The sequence below is a fragment of the Lontra canadensis genome, unplaced genomic scaffold (assembly GCF_010015895.1).
Source record: "Lontra canadensis isolate GAN:19392208 unplaced genomic scaffold, GSC_riverotter_1.0 scaffold107, whole genome shotgun sequence".
NCBI classification, from domain to species: domain Eukaryota; kingdom Metazoa; phylum Chordata; class Mammalia; order Carnivora; family Mustelidae; genus Lontra; species Lontra canadensis.
In genome coordinates, this window is record NW_022631101.1 from 4,166,196 (window position 1) to 4,192,559 (window position 26,364).

The window sequence follows — 26,364 nt, forward strand, 5'->3', positions numbered from 1 at the left end:
TTATCCATAATAGCCCCAAAGCGGAAACAACCCCAAATGTCCATCAACTGGTAACTGGATAAATAAAACGTAGTACTCTACAATGGAATAGTCAGCAATAAAAAGAAATAAAATACTGATATCTGCTACACATGGATGAAGCCTGAAAACATACCATGTTTTGAAAGAAGCCAATCGCAGAGGACTACACGTGTTGCATGATCACGTTTATATGAAATGTCCAGAATAAGCAAATCTCTTAGAACAAAAGTAGATTAGTGGTTGTCTAAGGCTGAGGTTGGAGGCTGGAGTAGTTGGGGTGACAGCAAAAGGGAGAGGGATTTCTTTTGAGGGTAATGGAAAAGTACCGAAGTTAACTATGGGGATGGACGCGCAACACTGTGATATTACGAGCCACTGAACTGCACACTTTAAATGGGTGAATTGGATAGTATGTGACTTGTTTCTCAACAAAGCTGTTGAGGGGCGCCTGGCTGGCTCAGCCAGTAGAGCATGTGACTCTTGATCTTGGGGTCACGGGTTGAGTCCCACCCTGGGTGTAGAGATTACTTAAAAAAAAATAAATACATCAAAGTTTAAAGAAAGCCACAAAGCTGTTAAGATAAAGCTACCAGGGGAAAAAAAAAAAAAGAGACAACCAGGAAAATCTGACTAGTGACTGGGTATTTATTTGATGGTGTTAAAGAACTACTGTTACTTATTTTAAAAATAGTGATAATAGTTTTGTCTTTTTTTTTTTTAAGGGTTCTTATTTTTTAGAGGTAAGTACGGACATATCTACAGATGAAAGGATAAATTTGGGGTTTGCTTCAAAATAATGGGGAGGTCTGCAGTGGGAGGAGGGAAAATGAAACCAGACTGGTCATGAGTTGGTTACAAGACGGGTGATGAGGGGCGCCTGGGTGGCTCAGTGGTTAAAGCCTCTGCCTTCGGCTCAGGTCATGATCTCAGGGTCCTGGGATCGAGTCCCGCATCGGGCTCTCTGCTCAGCAGGGAGCCTGCCTCCTCCTCCTCTCTCTCTGCCTGCCTCTCTGACTACTTGTGATCTGTCTGTCAAATAAATAAACAAAAATCTTTTAAAAAAAAAAAAAAAAAAACAAGACGGGTGATGAATACAAAGGTATTCATTGTTATTCTTTCGTATGTGTTTGAATATTTCCGAAATAAAAGGGCTAGAAACCACAAGACAAGAATCTTTATCAAGCTACCCCTGACTCGCTGTGGGAACCCTTCTTTCTTCCCAGTCTCCTGATGAAAATTAAGGATGACAAGAGCCGTATCTCATACCATTCTTGTGAGGAAAATGAAGATATGTGTAAGGTACCCTACCAAGGGACGGGGCTCCATTTTGTCCAAGGCCAGAGATTCCCAAGAGCAATGCAAAAGAAAATCTGCTCATCACACACAAAGGGGCTACCAAACCGGACTTCGGACAGTAAGGACCCCCACAGCTTTGGAGAGAAGAACCTACAATAGGAATCAGTTTTTCTATCTACAATCAGTAGCCCCCACAGCAACGTTGAGACAGTCGCAATTCAAATAGCCTTGCAGTTAGGCGCCAAAGGACAGTCAACAAGTGTCCCAGTAAGATAAAAATTTAGAGTGGGAGAGACAAACCAAGAGCTTCATTCCACTCCCATCGGTTTATCCAGTAAACCCCTCCTCAATCCCTCTCCCACACGTTCCATTCCCAAAGCTGAAACTGGACGGGGAGGCAGAAAGGAAGATGAACACCCGTGTTCCCTGAAGGAAGGGGGTTTAAAACTCAGACCATTTGGTAATGAGAAGGTGACTGCCTCCTCTCGGGTTTTCACCTTACCGGACTCAACAGCACCGGGCTTCCTGCGGACAGGTCGTTTGGATGGGGGGTGGGGCAAATGCGAGTGAGAGGCGGGGCTACAAGGCACAGGAACCAATAGGCGATGAGCTGGAGGTTCACGTCCAGTCTAGCCCTCCAATCCCCAGAGCTTGCCCAGCGAGAAACTTCAGCGGTCCAGAGACTTGCGACCTCACCTCTTCCCACGTACCCAGCCCATCCTCAGGGTCACCCACCCGCCCCCCATGGTTGGGATGTCTGCTTTTTGTCACAGAAAGTTACGCAGAAGCAGCCACCCAATGGTAGCTAAGCAATCCAAGATACGGAGGACTCAGCATTTGTAAACACATTCCTTGGATCTTCTGGAATCCAAACCACCTTCAGCCCCGGCTCCCAGCCCCAGTCGCTAACTGACGGACCCCATCTCCCTTTGGGAAATACTTCAGCTCAGTTGTGAAGTGGTCCCTCCCACAAGTCCTGAGATCCCTACTCAGTCATCACCCACTAGGCAAATTCATTCGATTTAGCCCTGCGGTAAAACCTGCCATGGAGGGGTGCCTGGGTGGCTCAGTGGCTTAAAGCCTCTGCCTTCCGCTCAGGTCATTGGGCTCTCTGCTCAGCAGGGAGCCTGCTTCCACCACCCGCCCCACCCCTGCCTGCCTCTCTGCTTGTGATCTCTGTCAAATAAATAAACAAAATCTTAAAACAAACAAACAAAAAGCCTGCCATGTCTTCTACCACACAGACATGGGGCCCTGTCGGGCTCAGCAATATAGACTGGTAGTTCCCTAAACTGGTGTGTCAATTCACAGTCTTGGAACCTCTTTTCAATTTTTAGACTCATTATAGGATTACCATGTCCCATTAGCAAATGCATTTATATTCCTTCCATCCTTGCTGAAGCCACCATTTCCCAGGTTTGTCTAGGGTAAAGGCCAATCCCTGGGTAAAGCAAGGTTAGTAATAGAGATTCTGAATTTGCCATGGCAAGGAGAAGGCAGGAACTCTGGGCTGGACATCTGGCTCTCAAAAGAAAGAACTCCTGGGGAAAAGACATTTATAGAAAAAAAAGTCTGCTGACACCCAGTACTTGGGAGTCCCAATGGACTGATTAATTGACCAACAGCATTACTTCTCCAGCTCCCTTCCAGGAGCTGAACAGACAAGTCAAGAAGCAGATTTGTTGGGGCGCCTGGGTGGCTCAGAGGGTTAAAGCCTCTGCCTTCAGCTCAGGTCATGATCCCCGGGTCCTGGGATCGAGCCCCGCATCGGGCTCTCTCCTTGGTGGGGAGCCTGCTTCCTCCTCTCTCTCTCTGCCTGCCTCTCTGCCTACTTGTGATCTCTCTCTGTCGAATAAATAAATAAAATCTTTAAAAAAAAAAAAAAGCAGATTTGTTAGGCATTACTGACTGTGTGTGTGTGTGTGCGCACACACACTCTCTCTCTCTCTCTCTCTGAGGAAGGGGATGGGGAAAACACAGAAATAGTGGTAACCAGGGAGGATGGGGTCTGGGAGGGGGCTGCAAATCCAGGCCCCATGAGTCAACCAAATAATGCCTTTCTCTTGGGAGTAAAAGCAGTTCTGCATCTGGGGATATCAACAGTTGCACATTGGTATTAAGAGTTGCCCATTATGTTGTTTCAAGGAATGTGTGATGTCAAATGAATGAAATTAGGCAATCACCAACAGGTTGACCAGCAACTTGATTATCAGCTTACAGGACTTCTTCCTTTTGGAACTCTGTAATAAGTGCTGGCTGGATTAAGGGTAAGCACTTGGAGGATATCACAGGCTTGTCCTGGCTTGTGGAGCTGAAGGAAATCCTTTGGGTGAGGCAGTATACAAAGTATGTGGGGATGCAGAGGATGACCATGAGAAAAAGGGCAATAATCCCAAGCAGCCCCCATGATGGGTATTGTCGGAGATGGGTATTGACTGTGGAAAGATGGGAAAGGGGCTCAGAATGTCAAAGTTCCCAAAAAAGGAAGGACTGTAGAAGGGAAGGGTGGGAGGCAAAGGAGGGCAGAGGACTAAGGATTCTTTAGGGAGTCAGGGAATAAGATGATAGGGTCTTTAGGCCATGAGTAGATTGAAAGATCTAGCCCCCAGTCCCTAGGAAGGTCTGGTGTCAGGGGAGGGAGGCTCACACTGTTTGAGTCCCAGGACACATAGCTGATAGTCTTCGAGACAGATGAATCACAGTAATCACAAACAGGGCTAGCAGCACAACTGGAGACAGAAAGCACCACAGCCAACAAATGATGAGAGAAGCAGGGGGTCCCCACATGATTGCCAAGTCTTCAAGGAACCTGGGAGAAAGGGCCACAAGACTGTGGGAGGCCTAGTCAGGCCTCACCCAGACTTGGAGGTTGAGGCCAGCCCGACCTTAGCATCTTTCAAATATTCTACTTCACCTCCAAACCTCTGCTTCAACTCAAGCCTCATCCTCTCTTATCTTCTCCCTAGTCAATCCTGCATCCCAACCGAAGAAAATATTTTCAAATCTCCCTTTACTGCTCAAAACCTTTCATGGGTACCCAATGCCCTCAGGATAAAGGTCTAGTCCTTTCATTCATTCCATGAGTATGAAAGTGTTTATGATGTACGAGGGACTCTTCTACATGCTGGGTATCCATGCTGAACAATGCAAACTAAAAAGGAAGGCAACACTTGACCCTCTGGGAACTTTCCTTAGTTTCTTCCAGCCAATGGATACAGCCTCCTCTACTGCAGGTTCTCAATCATAACAAATATCCAAGTGGGTTCTCTGGCCTAGAATGCCACTCTCTTTGTCTACCTATTCATCTTTCTGGACAATGCTCAACCACTTTTTCCTTTAGGATGCCTTCCCAGTCTCTCCAGGTCCCCCTAGAGTGTCCCTGGCTACCTTGACTATAGACTTACCACCTGGACTGGGATTATCTGGTTATATATGTCTTCCTCTTCGGTGTCTATGTTGGTTTTTTTTTTTTTAAGATTTTATTTATTTGACAGACAGAGATCACAGGTAGACAGAGAGGCAGACAGAGAGAGAGGAGGAAGCAGGCTCTCCGCCGAGCAGAGAGCCCGATGCGGGGCTCGATCCCAGGACCCTGGGATCATGACCTGAGCCGAAGGCAGAGGCTTTAACCCACTGAGCCACCCAGGCGCCCCCGGTGTCTATGTTTTTCAAAAGAAGGAACTCACTCTGATTTATTTGTATCTTGTCATTTGTAATGACAAGGCCTTCCCAACACAGAGAAAGCCTCAAGAAAATTTTTTAAATGTGTGAACTACTCTCACTTGAAAATGCTGCCACCTAAGCCTTTTACTTCTGAATTATGCCACCTGGATATCCACACACCAGCCTGTTAAAAGCCAGGCTCAGGAGTCCTTTGTGTTTTATTTGGATTTTCCCACTCTTCCTCGCACAGTTATGTCTATCAGTCCCTGATTATCTTGTTCCCTCTTCTCTGGTGGCTTTTCCTTGCCACATTAGAAGACATCTCTTTTTTTTTTTTAAGATTTTATTTATTTATTTGACAGACAGAGATCACAAGTAGGCAGAGAAGCAGGCAGAGAGAGAAGAGGAAGCAGGCTCCCAGCTGAGCAGAGAACCCGATGTGCAGCTCAATCCCAGGACCCTGGGATCATGACCTGAGCCGAAGGCAGAGGCTTTAACCCACTGAGCCACCCAGACACCCCAGAAGACATCTCTTAACCTACACCTCTACCACCCTAGCCCAAGCCGTTGTTAGCTCTCAGTTGGAATATTACAATAACACCTAACCGCTCTCCTTGCTTCACTCTTGACTCCTCAAGTCTATTTTCCGCACAGCAGTCTCATGTATTTAAAAGTAAATAAGTAAATCTGATGATGCCACTCCCCTACTCAAAACCTTCCAGTGCCTCCACCCCTCAAGTAATGTATAAAAGCTAACCCCTGCAATGGCTTAGAAGGTCCTACATGATCTCCTGTTCTCTCTCTGGCTTCATCTACCAACAACCTACTCCAACCTGATCTCCTTCTTCCTCAGAAATTCCGGGCATAATGCTTCCTCTTGCCTAGGTACTTAAGTGTTTCCTCTGCTTGGAACACTTCCTCAAAATCTGTCATGGCTCCTTCCTTCATTTCACTCAGGAGTCTGCTCAAATGTCACCTTATCAGAAAGGCCTTCCTTGCAGTCCTATCTAAATTAACACCCATGCATATTCCCATTCTTTTTTTTTTCCATATTCCCATTCTTGATCATCTTACTTTACCCTTAGATTTTCTCCTGTCAGTTATCAGCACCTGATATTTTTATATGTTCATCTGATTATTGCTTATTACTACCACTAGAATATAAATTCCTTGAGGACAGGGATGCTTGTTTTATTCAATAACCTTGGTAAGTAAAGCAGTGCCTGGCACATAATAAGCACTCAATAAGTATGTTAAGTATTGAATGAATGAACAAACAAGTTTTTCAGAAGGCCTTAAGTTAAGAGTACCTATGTCACTCTAGCTGGGTGATAAGAGAGGCAACAAGAAAGGGGTCAACCTTCCCTATAGACCCAAGCTATCACCTCCTGGCCCCACAGGCCCAGCTCACAGCTATGTTTTCAAGTATGATGATGATGGTTATGGGGAAGACTGTCCAGTATTCACTCAGCAGACTCATGTAGTAGATGCCTGAAGGTCGAGTGAAGAAGAGGCCACACAGGAACATGAGCACAAAGACAACCACTGGAGCAAACATTGGATCTGGATCAAGGTCAGAGGTCTGGTTGGGAGACAAGGGCTAAGCAGAAGTTATACACCTGGACTCGGTAAAAGTCTCAGAGAACTCAGGGCCATTGGTGGGAGCTGAGCACTGGTCAGAGTACCTGTAAGCAGCTTTGTATATTTCCTGAAAGAAGAAAAGGCGTCCTGGAGTGGGGTGAGGACGGCCTGCATGATCCCTTTCCTGCTGCTCAGCCCCAGTGTCAGCAAAAGCAGGAGAAGAGGATGGACCCGAAGACAGACCAAGGAATGAGTGACATGGCTTCAGTGAAGGCCACGAATGCAATGACTGGCCCCTCCTTAACCTGTTGAGGAGAGAGAGGGCAGGAGTTGAAGTGTCCTTGAACTTAACACAAACATACAGACAAGGATACTCTCTATCTTCCTGGGGAAACTCTCTAAAAGCTGAGGGTCACTGAGAAGATCACATCTCCAGACTGACCCTCTGATGAGGAAAATCGAGCCACCTAACAGCATCCACAGAAGGCATTCTGCAGGCTACAGTTCTTTGCATTACCAGGGCTGTAGGTTATCCTGCTGCTTCTGCGATTTTTTTTTTCTAGTGCTAACAAAAGCTGAAATTTCTGTTTCGCTGAAGGCTTTGGGTAACTCCAGGCTCTCCTCACCTATTTTTACTGACCTTCGAAAACTGCTTCTCTAAGTTGCATTCAGTCACGTAGTGGAGGACCATGCTCTTGATGGGCTGGGGAAGGCTGCTGAGCCAGGAGCTGAAGATGGAGGTCCGGTCATCAACCAGGTTGGGAGGGGGATGGGCCGCAACAGGCAGTTTCCCCAGGGCTACCAGCTTCGCAAGTGCTTCGGCATTCCTGGGGATGAGGAGTTGAATCACATAGAACATTTGGCTCCTTAAGAAATTGTCTCCTTTTTCCTTATCTTCTAGAAAAGAAAGTATACCACTAACCTAGCACTACTGATCTAGGTAAGGTAGAGCCTGGGATAAAACCTAGAAGGTACCCACCTTCATGAACATGAATTTGCGTGAGCCTGGAGAATTTATGACCCCGGAAGTGTTTTCTATTGTCTCTGTGGGGACTCTGGGGTACCTGCTATAGTGGTGGGGTCTCTTATTCACCACCTACCTCTTCCCTTTCTCTCTTCTTAGACTAGTGGGTAAAAGGCAATCTTCTAGGATTTGCATTACGAATGTCAGTGAGCACCATTTACTTAGATTACCACCTACATAATGCTCCCATGGAGTTGTGCCATGTGAGAGAAACTGCTTCTTAAACCTTTAGATCCGAGCCCTGCTGACCTCTTTAACTTTACCTTCTTCCCATGACCCTCTGCACATTTCATGCTTTAATCAGATTCAACCACTTACAGTTTCAGGGTTGGCCATGCTGTCTCATGACCAAGACCAACGCTACCCCCGCTACCACTCTGCACTTGACTAATTCCTAAAAATCCTTAAAAATTCAGGTCAGCCTTTCTCTCTCCCAGCCATTTTGGCAGTTGCTCTTGGTTGGAGCCATCCGCACCTAAGGGGGGAAGATGGTGGCCCCAAAGAAGATGAAAAAGTCATGGGAGTTGACCAACTCTAGGCTCCAGCTTGTTATGAGAAGTGGAAAGTACGTGCTGGGGTAACAAGCAGACTCTGAAAATGACCAGACATGGCAAAGCAAAACTGGTCATCCTCGCCAACAATTGCCCAGCCTTGAGGAAATCTGAAGTAGAATACTACACCATGTCGGCCCAAACTGGTGTCCATCACTAGAGTGGCAATAATACTGAACTGGGCACAGCACGTGCAAACTACTAGAGTACGCACACTATCACTGGTCCAGGTGATTCTGATAACATTAGAAGCATACCACACAGACTGGTGAAGAGTAAATCATGCAGGATTTTTCTTTAATAAAACTGGCCACAGGGGTGCCTGGGTGTCTCAGTGGGTTAAAGCCTCTGCCTTCGGCTCAGGTCACGATCTCAGGGTCCTGGGATCAAGCCCTGGCGGGGAGCCTGCTTCCTCCTCTCTCTCCACCTGCCTCTCTGCCTACTTGTGATCTCTCTCTGTCAAATAAATAAATAAAATCTTGAAAAAAAAAATAGCCACAGCTTGTTTAATAAAAAACAAAAATAAAACAACTTGGCTTGTTGCTCTATACCAACTGCTTAGTGATAAGAGCAAAATGCAAGGTGCAGGGAAATAATTATTGTTCAATCACATCTTAGAAAATAAAATATGTCCTCTTGGTAATAGGCAATTTAAATATTTGGATCAACTGTCTCACTGTATGTAGGTAATTTAAAAGTCTGAAAGATATTTTAAAATCTTCTTAAAAGAATTAAAACATTGAAAAAGTGAGGAATTATTAGACAAAAATTGAAGTACAGACAAAAACAATGGGGAAAGGGGACATCCAAAACAACTTTTCCCTGAAGTAAAAGTCAAATACAGGGGCGCCTGGGTGGCTCAGTGGGTTAAGCTGCTGCCTTCAGCTCAGGTCATGATCTCGGGGTCCTGGGATCGAGTCCCGCGTCGGGCTCTCTGCTCAGTGGGGAGCCTGCTTTCCCTTCCTCTCTCTCTGCCTGCCTTTCTGCCTACTTGTGATCTCTCTCTGTCAAATAAATAAATAAAATCTTTTAAAAAAAAAGTCAAATACAGCAAACTATACCTGTAGTTTCTCATTTTGTGATCTTTAAGAAATAAAAAGACCATGGAGGTCAGATATAAAGCACCAGAGTCTGCACAAGCAAGAATCATGCTAAAAGGTTTTCCCTTAAACTTCACACCTCAAAGGGCTACACCTTCAGTATAAAAATGAACTAGAGGGGCACCTCAGTGGCTCAGTTGTTGGGCGTCTGCCTTCAGCTTGGGTCATGATCCCAAGGTCCTGGGACCAAGTCCCGCATTGGCCCCTCTGTTTGGCGGGAGGGGGCTGCTTCCCTCTCCCACTCCCCCTACTTGTAGTCCCTCTCTCGCTGATTCTGTCAAATAAATAAATAAAATCTTAAAAAAAAAAAAAAGAAATGAGCAAAATGAAGGGAAATATTTAAAGTTCCTGGCATGTCATAAGCACAAGCCAGCCCTACCTTGGATTTGCAGCCCAAATATTTTGACTCTGGTCATCTCAAGAACTCAGGCTGAGGGGCACCTGGGTGGCTCAGTGGCTTAAGCCGCTGCCTTCGGCTCGGGTCATGATCTCAGGATCCTGGGATCGAGCCCCGCATCGGGCTCTCTGCTCAGCAGGGAGCCTGCTTCCTCCTCTCTCTCTGTCTGCCTCTGCCTGGTGATCTCTCTCTGTCAGATAAATAAATAAAATCTTTAAAAAAAAAAAAACTCAGGCTGAGAACTGAGATTCAAGTAGTCTCTTTCTAATGTCCCCCTGCATCAGGTAGAAACAAAAGTCCTATTTGGATGAATGCACCTGCATCCTAGGTCTTAAGAATTCCCACAAATAGGGGTACCTGTGTGGCTCAGTTGATTAGATGTCGGCTCTTGATTTTGGCTTAGGCTATGATCTCAGGGGATCAAACCTCTTGTCAGGGTGTGCACGGAGCATGGGGGTCTGCTAGGGATTCTCTCTTCCTCTGCCTCTACCCTGCCTCTTCCATTCACATTCTGTCTTTCCGGGTCCTGGAATCAAGCCCCGCATCAGGCTCTCTGCTCAGCAGGGAGCCTGCTTCCTCCTCTCTCTCTGCCTGCTTTCTCTGCCTACTTGTGATCTCCGGCTGTCAAATAAATAAATAAAATCTTAAAAAAAAAAAAAAAGAATTCCCACAAATAATGATCAAATAAAAAGGACACAGAGAGAATGAAGTAAACAAAAAGAGACACCATGAGCAATAACCATCAGAAACAACACAGTAAAAATCAACCTAAAGTTACTTCCAAATATTAGAATTTTTGAAGATTATAATACAACTATATTTGCTAACATAATAAAAGACAAGCTCAGAAATATTTGAAAGGAAAAAGAAACTATAAACTGGCCATGAGGATTTAAAAAAACTAAATGGAGGGGCACCTGGGTGGCTCAGTGGGTTAAAGCCTCTGCTTTCGGCTCAGGTCATGATCCCAGGGTCCTGGGATCGAGCCCCATATCGGGCTCTCTGCTCAGCAGGGAGCCTGCTTCCTCCTCTCTCTCTCTGCCTGCCTCTCTGCCTACTTGTGATCTCTGTCTGTCAAATAAATAAATAAACAAAATCTTTAAAAAAAAAAAAAACTAAATGGAACATCTTGAAAAAAAAATAAACTTAAAATTGAGTGTGAATAATTCTACTGTCAGCCACAATGAAGCAAAAGGGGTACAACTTACCCTCCCATTGTAAACAACCAGACAATGGGACAAAATTTGTAAAACAACTGTCTTCAGACATTAAATAATAGGCAGCACAAGACTTTGATCCCCGAGAGAAGGGAAACCAATGAGGTGTGCCACACAACGGCCCTGGTTTTCTGCCTGAAAATACATTCTGGTCTGCAGAGGGGGGAAGAAGACTGCAAGCAAAGCATGGCAGTGTCACTGAGTTGAAGAAACAAAGGAGTTCAAAGAGGCTGAAGCAGCTGGGAGTTTCAATGAAGAATTCTGGAGGAGAGGCAGCTGGAAAGAAAAAGAAAAAGTTTACATAGGAGTCCCCTTGAGTCTTTGCTGCATTTTAAGATGCACATGTGTAGGGTGAAAATCCACAAGACCATGTAAAAAGTGACTGGAAAATATCTAAGTTCTGGATGAGGTATTCTGTAGGTCCCAGGAAGGACATCCCTTAGCAACGGGAATGAACTATTTCTGGAGAAGAAACTACTTTAGACCCATTCTAATGAAGCTTAAAATCAAGCCTCAAAAGGATCAAAGTAAACCACAAGTAACACTGCCTGCTAGGAAAAAGCTCACTACTCACTGCAGGAAGACAACGGAAGCCAGACACTCCAACACATACAATTTACAAAGTCCAGCATCCAGTCAAAATTAGTAAACAAATTTCGGGAGGAATATGATCTATACTCAGGAGTAAAATCAGTAAATAAAACAATAAAATAGTGCAATAAATGGCAGAGATGATGGAATTAGCAATCAGGGATATTAAAAGAGCTATTAAAACTATGTTAAAGGGGCGCCTGGGTGGCTCAGTGGGTTAAGCCTCTGCCTTCAGCTCAGGTCATGATCCTAGAGTCCTGTAATCGAGCCCCGCATCGGGCTCTCTGCTCAGCGGGGAGCCTGCTTCCTCCCTCTCTCTCTGCCTGCCTCTCTGCCCACTTGTGATCTCTGTCAAAAAAAAAAAAATCTTGAAAAAACAAAAAAACATACTGGAGATTCCAGTCAATGCCATAAAGCAAGTAAAATAACCTCTAAAAGAAAAGCAGGAGGAATAAAAGTCTTCATTCAAATCTACATGATTATCTATGAAGAAAAACTTAAAGATACAAAAAGAGGAGTTTATCAAGATTAATATACGCAAATCAGTTGTACCTCAATAACTAAACAATGAAGAATGAGAATTAAAGTTTAAGGATATTATTTACAATAGAATATAAAACATGAAATCATTAGAGATAAACTTTACAAAATATGTGCAAGACATTTTATATACTGAAACTTACAAAGTATTACTGTGTGAAATTAAGGAACATCCAAATAACAGAGATACACCATGTTCCTGAATCAGAAGACACTGTATTGCTAATTATTTATTCTTCTCAAAATGATCTGTTGATCCAATCAATAATTCAATCCCAATTAACAACATAGTAGGATTTTATCTTTGTAAAAAAAAAAAAATGACAAGCTAATTCTAAAATGTACATGCAGAGTGAAGATAACACAATAGCCAAAACAATTTTGGAAAATAATAACACAATGGGAGAATTTACACGACTTGATTTTAAGATTTAGTATAATAGGGATGCCTGGGTGGCTCAGTGGGTAAAGCCTCTGCCTTTGGCTCAGGTCATGATCCCAGGGTCCTGGGATCGAACCCACATCGGGCTCTCTGCTCAACAGGGAGCCTGCTTCCCCTGCCCCCCAATGCCTGCCTCTCTGCCTACTTGTGATCTGTCAAATAAATAAATAAAATCTTTTAATAAATAAGATTTACTATAATATATTAGTAATCACAACAGGATGCTATTGGCAAATTGACTAGGGTAGTCTGGAAACAGACTTAAACATCTATGGTCAATGGACTTTCAATGAAGATAACAAGGCAATTTGATGAGGAAAAGATTGTCTTTTTCAACAAATGATGCTGGAACAAATGGGTATCTAAAAGGGAAAAATAATTAACCCTGACTTTTACTCCACACCTTGCACAAAAATTTACTTGAAATAGAGGATATGTGAACAACAACAAAAAAAGCTAAAACTGTAAAGCTCCTAGGAGAACATGAAAAAAGACAAATACCACATGCTTCTACTTATTATATAAGGAATCTAAAATAGTCAAACTAATAGAAACAGAAAGTGGAAAGATGTTTATCAGAGGCTGAGGAGAGAGGGGAAAGGGAGTATGTTGTTTAAGTGGTGTAGTTTCAGTTTTGCGAAATGAAAACATTCTGGAGATCGATTTCACAACAATGTAAATCTATTTCACAGTACTGAACTGCATACTTAAAGATGGTTTAGTAACTTTCATGTTATGTGTTTTTTCTAATCAAAAAATGCTACTAAAAATGGGCAGAAGACGTGAACAGACCTTTCTTCAAAGAAGACATCCAGATGGCCAACAGACGTATGAGAAGATGCTCACCATCGCTCATCATCAGGGAAATGCAAATCAAAACTACAGAGAGATAGCACCTCACCTCTGTCAGAATGGCTAAAATTAACAACACAGGAAACAACAGATGTCCTCGAGGATGCAGAAAAAAAGGAAACTTCATGCATTTTTGGTGGGAATGCAAACTGGTGCAGCCACTGTGGAAACCAGTATGGAGGCTCCTCAATAAGTTAAAAATAGAGCTACCCCATGATCCAGTAATTGCACTACCAGTATTTACCCCAAAAATACAAAAATACAAATTCAAATGGAATACATGCCCCTATGTTTACTGCAGCATTATTTACAAAAGCCGAATTAATGGAAGCAGCTCAAGTGTCTCTCAAGAGATGAATGGACAGAGATGTGGTAAGTACACACATGTACATGTACACACACACACACACAGGAATATTATTCACCCATAAAAAGAGTGAAATCCTGCCATTTGCAACAACATGGATGGAACTAGACAGTCTAATACTAAATGAGATTAAGTCAGTCAGAGACACACAAATACCATATGATTTCACTCATAAGTGGAATTTAAGAAACAAACAACAAGCAGGAGAAAAAAGAGAGAAAGACAAACCAAGAAACAGATTCTTTTTTTTTTTTTAAGATTTTATTTATTTATTTGACACAGAGAGAGAGATCACAAGTAGGCAGAGAGGCAGGCGGAGAGAAAGGGAAGCAGGCTCCCTGCTGAGCAGAGAGCCCAATGCAGGGCTCGATCCCATCCTTGAGACCATGACCTGAGCCAAAGACAGAGGCTTAACCCACTGAGCCACCAGCACCCCCAAGAAACAGATTCTTATCTATAGAGAACAAACTAAGAGCTACAAGAGGGGAGGTGGGTGGGGGATGGGTGAAATAGGTGACGGAGATTAAGGAGTACACTTACCATGATGACAAAAAAAAAAAAAAATGCTGCCATAGTCACTACACAAAACAAAAAAACACCAAACACAATGAAAAAGGCTGTGTGGTGAAAGAAGCCAAAAACAAAAGCTCCCATCATATTGTTTGATTCCATCTATAATAAATGTCCAGAATAGGTAAATCCATAGAGACAGAAAGTAGATTACTGGTTTCCAGGGGCTCAGAGGAGAATAATGGACATGACAGCTAATGGGGTTTCTTTTGAAGGTTATGAAAATAGGAAGTAGATTTGAAAAGAGAGGCCAGAAGAAATATAAAATGCCACAGCACTTTAAAAGACAGCCAAGATTGGGGCACCTGGGTGGCTCAGTGGGTCAAGCCTCTGCCTTCGGCTCAGGTCATGATCTCAGGGTCCTGGGATCGAGCCCCGCATCAGGCTCTCTGCTCAGCAGGGAGCCTGTTTCCCCCCTCTCTCTGCCTGCTGGTCTGCCTACTTGTGATCTCTCTCTCTCTCTCTGTCAAATAAATAAATAAAATATTTTAAAAAAAAAAAGACGGCCAACATAATTAGTCATTAGGGAAATGCTGTTAAAACCACAATGACACAGCACTGTACACATCTACTAGAATGGATACAATTTAAAAAACTGATGTTATCAAGTATTGGCAAGGTTGTGGAGCCACTGGAACTCCCATACCTTGCTACTAAACATGTAAAATCGGTAAAAACAACTTTTAAAACAATTTAGCAGTTTTTTTTATGAAGTTAAACATAGAGTAACCATATCACCCTCTCCTAAGTATTCACCCAAAAGAAATGAAAATGTATTCACACAAAGTCTTATACATGAATGCCCCCAGCATTTCGACTCATCACAGCCCCAAATCAGAACCAACTCAAATGCCCATAAACAGGAAAATGATTAAACATAATTGTGGTATATTCATAAAACAGAATAGTTACTCAGCAATAAAAAGAGACAAACCAAAACACCTCCAATTACATATATATATATATATATGTATTTCTTAAAGATTTTATTATTTATTTGACAGACAGAAATCACAAGTAGGCAGAGAGGCAGGCAGAGAGAGAGGGAGAAGCAGGCTCCCTGCTGAGCAGACAGCCCGATGTGGGGCTCAATGCCAGGACCCTGGGCTCATGACCTGAGCCAAAGGCAGAGGCTTTAACCCACTGAGCCACCCAGGCACCCCCCTCCAACAATATAGACGAAAAAAGACAAATACCTTATGCTAAGTAAAGTAAGTCAGATATAAGAATGCACTATGAATCCATTTACTCTAGAAAAGAAAAATATAATCCATAGTGATACAAAACAGATCAGTAATTGACTGGGGCCAGGGTACAGAAAACATAGATGGAAAATATGAGAGTTCAAGAGAGCTGGATGGTATGATGGGAAAATCTGACAGATGGGATAAGATGGACAATGAAGCAGAGGTAATATGTGAACAAGAAAAAGTGGAGAATTTTCAGAAGTAGTGAAAAACAGTAATTCACAGATACAAGGAGCTAAAAGAATCCCAAGCAAAACTGAAGAATTCCCCTTGAGATATAATGAAATTGCAGAAAACTAAATAAAGAGCAGCAATCTTAAAAGACAGATTACCTCCACATCGACAAGTGAATGCCTAACAGTCACAATGAAAGTTGGCAGACCATAGGAAGAAGAGAGCCAGAAAGGGAGCCCCAAATTCTCTGTATAAGCTTTGTCCTAATCTCCGGCTGACTCTAAATAACTCCAAGCTGTCCAATGGAAGATAAAAATGCTGAAATAAAATTTCAGTTGGTACATACGACAGGAAAGAAAGTTTCCGCTTAGAGTTTAGTCAAGTTAACTGCCTGCTTAGTAAAACAACTACAACAAAACCAATACACATTTGAGAAACGTAACAAAATCCAGAGTCTCCACACCACATCTACAATGTGCCAGATACAATTAAAAAAAAAAAAAAAAAAAACTCTTGGCACACGCAAATATTCAGACCTGCTTCTCCCTCTCCCTCTGCTTATAGCTCATGCTCTCTCTGACAAAGAAATAAATAAAATCATTAAAAAAAAAAAGGAGTCCAGCAGGAAACAGTACATTTCTTAAGTGCTGAAGGAAATGGACTGTCAACCTACAAGTCTTCATCCAAAGAAAATATCCTTCAAGAATGCAGGTAAATTAGAGAGGACAGGTCATACGATGAGCACTGGGTGTTACATGCAACTGATGAATTACTGAACTCAACATCTGAAACTAATGATGTACTATGTTGGCTAACTGAATTTAAATTAAAAAAAAAAAAAAGAATGAACGTAAGTTAAGGCATTTTCAGATGAAGGGAACTCCAAACGTTCACTGCCAACATAACCTGCCAATATAAAAAAAAAAAAAAAGTTGAAGGTTTCAGATGGAATAAAAATTATACAGGAGGGAAAATTCAAACTTCAGAAACGAAGAAAGACCAACAAAAATGCTAGGTTTCTAGATTAAAAATAATAGAATATTTTCCTCCCCTTAAGTTTTAGAATAGGTGTCAGTTGAAAGAAAACATACGTTAATCGGAAGCAAAAGTTGTAACATTGTTTGATGGGGTCTTCAATATAAGTTAACGTAGTACATATGGCAACTATATCACAAAGGATTGGAGGACAAAGGGCCATGTAGGGTGGTAAGGTTTTATATTCCACTTAGAGTGTAAAATAATAATTCTAAGTAAACTGTAGAAAGTAGAAAGTTAAGTGTGCACTTCTGTTGGGTTGTTTTCTTAGTGAGTTTTAGGAGCTCTTTACGTATTCTGAATATAAATGTAGAGATATATACATTTCTCCAATTTTGGGACATGCATTTTCATTATTTTAATGAGTGTATCTTTTCAAAGAAAAAATGGTTTGAATTTTTAAGGCATCCAATTTTTTTTTTAATTTATATATTTGACAGATAGAGATCACAAGTAGGCAGGGAGGCAGATGGGGGATGGGCTAGGGACCGGCTCCCTGCTGAGCAGAAAGCCCCTTTCGGGGCTCCATCCCAGGACCCTGAGATCATGACCTGAGCTGAAGGCAGAGGCTTTAACCCACTGAGCCACCCAGGTGCCCCATCCAATTTTTTTTTTAAGTAGGCTCCATGTCCCGCCGGGAGCCCAGTGCAGGGCTTGAACTCACAACCCTGAGATCACGACCTGAACGGAGATCAAGAACTGGACTCTTGGCCTACTGATCCACCCAGGCGCCCTGCGGCACGCTATTATTAACTATAACAAGGGCTCACCTACTAAGGTGGATGAGAACTGTGAAACATGGAGGAACCACAGATACAGAGAATGACAGGCACTACCACCAGGCCTAAGGCAGAACATCTAAGAGAGGAATGAATATGGAAGAGTGATTCCCAGAATATATTATTAAATGAAAAAGGAAAAGGCTACCTACTGTGTAAGAAAGAAGGCTAGGGGCGCCTGGGTGCCTCAGTGGGTTAAAGCCTCGGCCTTCAGCTCAGGTCATGATCCCAGGGTTCTGGGATCGAGCCCCGCATCGGGCTCTCTGCTCGGCGGGGAGCCTGCTTCCTCCCCCCTCTCTCTGCCTGCTTCTCTGCCTACTTCTGATCTCGGTCAAATAAATAAATAAAATCTTTAAAAAAAACTTTAAAAAAAAGAAAGAAAGAAGGCTAAATAAGAAAATATACATCTTTCTCCTTATTTCTACAAACACAAGAAGGATAAACCAAAAAAGAATGAGTTGGTTACCTACAGGGGATGGATAGGAACTGGGTTAAAGTGATGGTGGAGGACTGATACTTCTCTGAGTATCCTTTTGTATAATTTTGTCTTTTGAAACCATGTTAATGTTTAACACTAAAATAAAAGTGTGGAGGGATATTAAAATTCCATACAAACAGGAATAAGTGAACATAACTGTATTTCACGTGAGTAACAATCATACTGAGTGTAGGAAATAGAACTAACCCAAGTGATTTTTGAACACAGTATTTTGATTATAAAATTCAGGACAAAGACAAAAGTTGTCAACAAATACTGAACCCTGGGATTAGTATGTTTGTTTTTGCAATGGTATGAGCTAAGAAATCTTTAACTATTTGCTGTGCATTCTACCATGGAGATTATGCGTGTGTGTGTGTGTGTGTGTGTGTGAGATAGAGAGACAGACAGACAGACAGACAAACAGCGACAGAAAGAGAGGAAAAAGAGATCACTACAATCCTAAAAATACCATGGAAAGTAATTTGGCAGGATCTAGTGAAGCTACAGATACACGTGGTAGAAACACGGCTATTGTATCTTGCAGCTCCTCCCAACAAGAAGTAAAGTCTATTTTTCCACCCTGCGAACCTGAGGTGGCTTTGGGACTTCCTCTGATAAAGCACTGTGGCAGCAGCGACACCAGGAGCATTCCCATGCTGAGGTTTCTACACTTTACGGATTCCATCTGTGTTCGTGAATCGTCACGTGAGGAAGGCCAAGCTAACGCCATGGAGAGGTCTCCTGGAAGAGAGCAGCCCTTGCAGACCCGCCAGCTGACTGGAGCGCTGGAGTGCGCCGGCCAACACCCACACGTAACAAAGCAGTGCAGTCCCATCCAGGCCCAGCTAAATGCAGAACTGTGAGGTAACCTGTGCAAGCCCAACAGAAGAATTTTGCAGCCAATCGACAGAATCATAAGAAATTAGAAATCGTTCTTGGGTTCAGCCAGGTACGTCTGGAATGCTCTGTTACACAGTAATAACTAACTGCATCAACAGTCTCACCCACTGACGTATACCCTAGACAAACGTGCACACAAGAAGAACATGAGCAACACGTGTAAGAATGTTTAGAGCAGGGGCGCCTGGGTGGCTCAGTGGGTTAAGCCTCTGCCTTCAGCTCAGGTCATGATCTCAGGGCTCTGGGATCGAGCCCCGAGTCGGGCTCTCTGCTCAGCGGGGAGCCTGCTTCCCCCCGCAGCTCTGCCTGTCTCTCTGCCTACTTGTGATCTCTGTCAAATAAATAAATAAATAAAATCTTTAAAAACAAATGTTTAGAGCAGAACTGTTCTAATAGCCAAAAACTAGAAAGACTCCAAATGTTCCACAGTAGAACGGATAAATTGTGACATGTTAATATACTAAACATTCTACAGCATTAAAGGCAGACTAGAGCTACACACAACATGAATTTTACAAACATATGTTGAATGAAAGAAGAAAAACACAAAAGAATACCAAGAGAATGTACATATAAATGAAAAAAATGAAACTACATAAATGGACACACTAAACTATATTAGTTTATAGGGGAACCTGGCTGACTCAGAAGAACACGTAACTCTTTTTTATTTTTTTAAGATTTTATTTATTTTATTTATTTGACAGAGAGAGATCACAAGCAGGCAGAGAGGCAGGCAGAGAGAAAGGAGGAAGCAGGCTCCCTGCTGAGCAGAGAGTCCGATGCGGGGCTCAATCCCAGGACCCTGAGACCACGACCCGAGCCGAAGGCAGCGGCCTAATCCACTGAGCCACCCGGGAGCCCCAGAACATGTAACTCTTGATCTCAGGGTCTTGAGTTTGAGCCCCACATTGGGTGTAGAGATTATTTAAATAAATAAAACTTAAAAAAAAAGACAAAGAAAAAAGTTACTTTAAAAAAAAGCTATATTAAAAAAAAAAAAAGAAAAAAGCTATACTGTAGGGGCACCTGGCTGGCTCAGTCAGTAGGCCTGCAACGCTCAATCACAGGGTCATGAGTTCAAGCCCCACGGAAGTACAAATTAAACTCTATTGCTCAGAGGGGCAGCTGGGTGGCTCAGTCAGTTAAGCTAATGGCTTCGGCTCAGGTCATGATCCCAGGGTCCTGGAACTGAGTTACACAATGGGCTCTTTGCAGTGGGGAGCCTGCTTCTCCCTCTCTTCCCTGGCTCGTGCTCTCTATAGCTATCTCTGTCTCGCTCTCAAATAAATAAATAAAATCTTTTTTTTTTAAGTTAAAACTATATTTCTTAGATATGCATACATAGGTAGTAAAATATATAGAAAAAGAAAGAACTAATTATCATTAAAGCCAGGATAGTAGTTGGGAGGAAAGAGGTTGTAATCGGAGATACATAGCGAGCTTCTAGGGTCATTCTAGTCTGTAACATGAAGGGTATTTATTTTATAGTTATTTATGCTGCACTTTTTGTTTTATGTGTGTTTCTGTATGTATGTAATATGTCATAATAAAATGTTTTTGAACATTAAAAAGTGCCATTATACTTCCACCAGACTGGCAAAAAGTCTGACCAAGTCTAATCAAATGTGCAGAAAGTAGAATACATGGAATTCTCACACATCATAAACCACTTCGGTAATGAGACAATATACGGTAAAACTGAAGGTGTGTACCCTCTACCCTGCAATCCCATTCCTGAGTATACACCCTAAGAGAACTCTCACACATATGCACATGTATATGCCCAGGTTTATTCTAGGAAAAAATGGTGGTTATCTACACAGGTTAGGATTACCAGGAAAATTTCGGCTTAGGTGTGCCGCCTCTGGGAGTCTCTCTCTGAACGGCCCCATTAGAATTAATGGCTCTGTCTTCAGTCTTCCTCAACATCCCTGCTATTAGTTACCATGAGTTTACGACTGTCCAATTATGTAATTCCCCTGCCCCCTCCCTCAAAAACTGAAAACTCAATGAAGACAAGAACTATGGTCTGATTCGCCTGTCCACATCTTTGTGGTACACAAAGAATACTTTCTAAATGTCCAATAGGTGTTTTTGAAATTAATGCCTAAAGAATGAAAAACAGGGGTAAGCAGACCATAAAGATTCTAGTTCTGAGAGTCTCTTTGGGATTTAAGTATGATAGATTGACAGAAATCTCTAAATTTAGGAGATGAAAGTTACAAGTGAGGGCATTCAGGAAATGGAAAGTTCTCCAGATCTTGAATGATTGCCACTTTATTTTTTTAAAGATTTTATTTATTTATTTGACAGAAAGCAATGTTCCAAGTAGGCAGAGAGGCAGGCGGAGAGAGAGGGGGAAGCAGGCTCCCCAATGAGCAGAGAGCCCAATGCGGGGCTCAATCCCAGGACCCTGAGATCTTGACCTGAGTCGAAGGCAGAGGCTTAACCCACTGAGCCACTCAGGCGCCCCAAATGTTTGCCACTTTTAACCTATCTCTGTAGTTGGCAATCTGAAGTGGATAGTAGCAATCTCCGGGTTTAAAGATTTCTAGGGCCAGAAAGGGCTCAGAGCAAGAAAATATGTGAGAGGGATTCTACTATTTCTGTTCTTTGCTCCAGGGAAGAGTAGAGGCTTGCAAGTGCATCTGGGGTTGTCAAGTGTAAATGGGAGTCTTGCAACACCTTGAAAGTTAGAGTCTGTGGGTTTTATAGTTCCCTGGGGCTGGGACCCTCCCTAAGGGGCTGGCCTTACTTCTCATTGCAGTGGTACGTGATGACTGTAGCCCAGTAGCCCAGAATACAGAAGGCAGAAGAAGTGACCAGCAGCATGGAGAACCGGTTGACCAGAGCCACAAGAAATGCATCACTGAGACAGCTGGTGGATGGGTGCACATGCGAGGATAAGGAGACAACAGGACCAAAGCCTAGACCCAAGGCAAACAAGACTTGATTTCCTGCTTGATACCACACACTCATGTTGTACACAGCTGAGATCTAAAAAGGAGAAGACAATATAAGGAGAAATGTCAAAGAAGGAGAGGAGAATCTTAACAGAAATGGGGGGAAGGACACGGGTAAGTAATGGGGAAAAGATGCCCTAACAATAGACAGTAGGTGTCTCCTAAGGCCTGGTAGGGGAATGAGGGAGACTTACGTTACCTTGGCAAGCAACAAATGCTAAAAGCAAAAAGCTGCCGCTTCCAGCAGTAGACTCCAGAAGAGGAAACAGAGGATGATGAAATAGGGGGCTGGCACTAGGACACACATTATCTGAATTGAGAATGGGGCATATCAGCAACCATGTACCAATGGGGTCCACCAACTGTCAGTCAAAAGTGCTGAATCGGGGGCGCCTGGCGGGCTCAGTCAGTTAAGTGGTTAAGCGTGTGACTCTTGGTTTCAGCTTAGGCCATGATCTCAGGGACCTGGGATCAAGCCCCATATCTGGTTCAACCCTCAGTGGGGAGTCTAAGGATTCTCTCTCTTTCCCCCTGTCCCTCCCCTCACTCATGTGTTCTCTCTCTTTCTCTCTAAAATAAATAAATCCTTTTTTTTTTAGGGTGAGTCAGAAATGAAGAGTTAGAAGAAAATTTTCAGCAACAGTCAAGGGCTAGTGGGAGCCAAAGACCAGAAGGAATGAGACATTAAGAGATCAGTGAGAACAACGTTGGAGGAGGTCGAAGGCATCCAAGAATGTCAACGACGGCTTACCTTCCCTGTGGACTTGAGCCCATTAATCATGAAAGCACCAACAAGACACCAGGACACCAATAAGGGCAGGTTCAGACTGAAGACTGGTGACCCACCATCCTCAATTCTGTCTGAGGCCTTCAAGATCAGCCGGTACCAGAAGTACAGGGAGGGTGACGCCCGAACACATTCAGGATCTGAGGGGACCTGGCTTTAGACATGCCTGCTAGACAGGGTGACCCCTCCCCTCTTTAGCCCTTCTCCCACTTCCCGCTACTCCTTACCCCTCCCATTTCTTCTTTTTCTACTATTTTCCTCTTCTCTAACCCTCCTCACTCCTTTCTCCTCTTCCAAATTCCCCTCCAGCTGTTTCCCCTTCTCCTCCTCTTTCGCTTCCTCCTCACCAAAGTTACTGGAGTTCTCCAATAAGGGACATTTTTCCCATGGAACTGGAGAGTGGAAAGACTGGCCCAAGTAGAGGAGGGTCCAGGCATTGACCACATTCAAGTACAAGCCGGTGATGAAGCACACCTGGGGGCCAAGGAGGAGGTGGCTGGCAGGGGGAAGGATTAGGAGAGAAAAAAGGAAGGGATCTGACAGAGGACTGGGGACTTGAAGGGACTCAACCCATGGAAGTGAAGTCATGGGACCCCTCCCAGGACAAGGAACTGTTGGGGTGGGAGCGGGGCATTAAGGGTAGGCCTGGGCAGCCCAGGACTCCTTACCATGAAGCTGCTGTACCCCACACCACCCATCCAGGGGCTGATGACCTTCCATGCACCAAAGCTGCCCCGATGCATCCTCTGACCAGCTGCCATCTCCAGGAATAGAAGAGGAACCCCGACCAAGAACAGCATGAGGATGTAGATGATGAGAAAACTGCCTGTGCAGGGGGTCAGGAGGGGCTCTGAGAACCACCTGGCTCGTCAGTGCCTGGACTTCCTTGGGGTCTGGGAAAACACGTTCCCCACCAGTGACCTCCCTCAGAGCCACCAGCATCAGGGCTCAACTGTTTCCACATCCCTCATAGTCCCAGGTGTCCCTTGGGTCACCTTCCAGTTCCTGGAAGACCCAGATGCCTAGTTTCCACCCCCAGTCTCCTTGACCCAGGCCTCCAACCCCACCATCCTCATATTCTAATAACCTGCACCTCCCCCGCTCTCATGATCCTAGGTGGCCAGGCACCTGACTCCTATTCTCATAGTGCCCAGCTTCCAGCCTCTACAAATCCCAGAGTCCTTGGAGTTTAAAGCCCCCTGTGGATCCATGATTCCTGGTCCCCAGACTTACAACCTCCATTGTGAAGCCACAGGAGGAAAAAACACCAGTGACTGCTTATCTTCATGGAGTAGCCCACCTGAGTCAGGATGTACTCAACCTTACTGGACCAGCACGGACGGGTAAAGAGGGCCTCCCGCTTTGCCTCCTCTGCAACTTGCACCTTCTCGGGTAAGGGTTTCTGGTTCAGGGCCTGGATAGCTTCCACCTCCGGTCCACTGATTGGCTTGCACTGGCCGGCTCTGTGCTGGGCCTCACCAGCCTGAGTCTCCCAGGCCAGAGCGTTTGTGATCCGGGCCTCCAAATCCTGGGATTCTGAAACCCAGACCATCAGAGGCCAGTTAGCTGTGCTCCTGTCTTCCCAAGTCTGGCTTCGGAGGAAAGGCTCAGAAAGCTGTGTCTCAGCAAATAAGGCGTTTGTCAGCAAAGAGTTTGAAGCCTGGGCCTCTGTCTTCATTTCAGGCAGACTCTCTGGAGCAGCTCCAGCTTTTTCAAAGGAGTACTCACCTTCTTGAGTAGACCTTAAGGACACCAAAACCTAGATTTAGATTTCAGAGTTAAGAAATAATTTCCATGGGCGCCTGGGTGGCTCAGTGGGTTAAGCCTCTGCCTTCGGCTCAGGTCAAGATCTCAGGGTCCTGGGATCGAGGCCCGCATCGGGCTCTCTGCTCAGTGGGGAGCCTGCTTTCTCCTCTCTCTCTCTCTATGCCTGCCTCTCTGCATACTTGTGATCTCTCTCTCTCTGTTTCAAATAAATAAATAAAATCTTTAAAAAAAAAAAAAAGAAAGAAAGAATTTCCAAAACAATCCTCAGCACATCCTTAAAGCAAACCTTTCTGTTCCTACCACCACTGAAATTCAAAGCACACAATCTCTTACATAAGTTTCACCTCTTTGGGACACCTGCGTGGCTCAGTTGGTTAAGCAGCTGCATTCGGCTCAGGTCATGATCCCAATGTCCTGAGATCGAGTCCAGCATTGGGCTCCTTGCTTGGCAGGGAACCTGCTTCTCTCTCTGCCTCTGCCTGCCACTCTGCCTGTCTGTGCTCTCTCTCTTTCTCTCTCTCTCTGACAAATAAATAAATAAATCTTTATAAGTTTCACCTCTTAGAAATGTTTTGGTGCAAGGGATAAGGGTTGAGATAGCCAAGCTAACAACTGGGAATTGCACTCAAAGCACTTCTGGAAACACTGAGGTATACTCCCTACAGAGGGAAGTACCCTTTATAGTGGGCTTTTGAATCAAGAAACAAAGTTAAGGGCCTCTAGCTTGCTCAGTCAGAAGAGCGTGTGACTCTTAATCTCAGGGTTGTGAGCTCAAGCCCTATGCTGGATGTAAAGATTACATTAGTAAAAAAAACTTAAAAAAATAAAGAAAGAGGGGTGCCTGGGTGGGTCTGTCATTAAGCGTCTGCCTTCTGCTCAGGTCAGGATCCCAGGGTCCTCTGATTGAGCCTGCACTGGGCTCCGTGCTCAGCAGGAAGCTGATTCTCCCTCTCCCAGTCCCCCTGCTTGTGTTCCCTCTCTTGTTGTGTCTCTCTCTGTCAAATAAGAAAAGGAAAGGAAAGGAAAGGAAAGGAAAGGAAAGGAAAGGAAAGGAAAGGAAAGGAAAGGAAAGGATAAGAAAGAAAAAAGAAAAGAAATAAGAAAGAGGGTCCCCCAGCTGGCTCAGTCAGAAGAGCATGTGACTTTTGATCTTGGGATCGTTAAGTTTGAGCACTGGGTGTAGAGGTTACTTAAAAAGATAAAATCTTTAAAAAAAAAGAAAGAAATTTAATACTACATCTTCCTTATAACCTTAGGAAGGTTGCTTCACCTCTCTGAATTTTCTCATCTATAAAACACCAGGTCTCAAATATCACCTCCCCAGAGATGTCTTCCCTGCCTGCCTATCTATAACAGCACCTACCAGGGCATCTGGGTGGCTAAGTTGGTTAAGCTTCTGACTTCGGCCCAGGTCATGATCTTTAGGCCCTGGAATCCAGCCCTGCACTGGGCTCTGTGCTCAACCGCGAGTCTGCTTCTCTCTCTCCTTCTCCCTCTGCCCCTTCCCCTACTTGTGCTCTCTCTCTCTCAAATAAATAAATCTTTAAAATAAAATAAAAATAAAAACAAAATTAAAAAATAAAATAGTGGTTACCCAGCCCCAATATTCTCTCCATTCTACTCCCTTTCATTTTCCACCTCCTGGTGTGATTATCTACTGATTCCTCATCTAGTCATTGTCTATCTCCGCCCTCCACCCCACCACCAACTGCTCTATCCCTAGCAAGAGGACAGCGCTCTGCCTCATATCTGGGGTCACTCTCCTCTCTGCTCTCTGTGCTTTTGCCACTTTGACCTTTTGCTGGCTCCCCAAATGCTCTACAAGAGAATGGACAAGGAGTGTGCTGAAAAAGGAAAAAAAAAAAAAAAAAAAAAAAAAACAGGATGTGGAAGAGGGGAAGAGAGAGGGAACAGGAGTTTTCTTCCAGACGGTGAAGGAGCATGCCATCCAAAAGCAAAGGCAACAGGCAGGCATCAGGGCAGCACTGGTGCATCTGGGTCACAGAGATAATCAGT

General features: G+C 43.9%; 1 protein-coding gene across 1 annotated transcript; it reads right to left on the bottom strand.

Annotated features, from left to right (window-relative positions):
• Positions 1-3,531: 3,531 nt before the first annotated feature.
• Positions 3,532-24,133, bottom strand: SLC6A16 (solute carrier family 6 member 16). Its single transcript, XM_032839037.1, is given in 13 exon segments — positions 3,532-3,752; positions 3,967-4,005; positions 4,008-4,126; positions 6,366-6,525; positions 6,666-6,779; positions 6,782-6,866; positions 7,202-7,388; positions 21,587-21,828; positions 21,994-22,104; positions 22,546-22,721; positions 22,929-23,055; positions 23,250-23,407; positions 23,815-24,133. Coding segments are annotated over 13 exon segments (2,058 nt in total).
• Between the last annotated feature and the right edge of the window lie 2,231 nt (positions 24,134-26,364).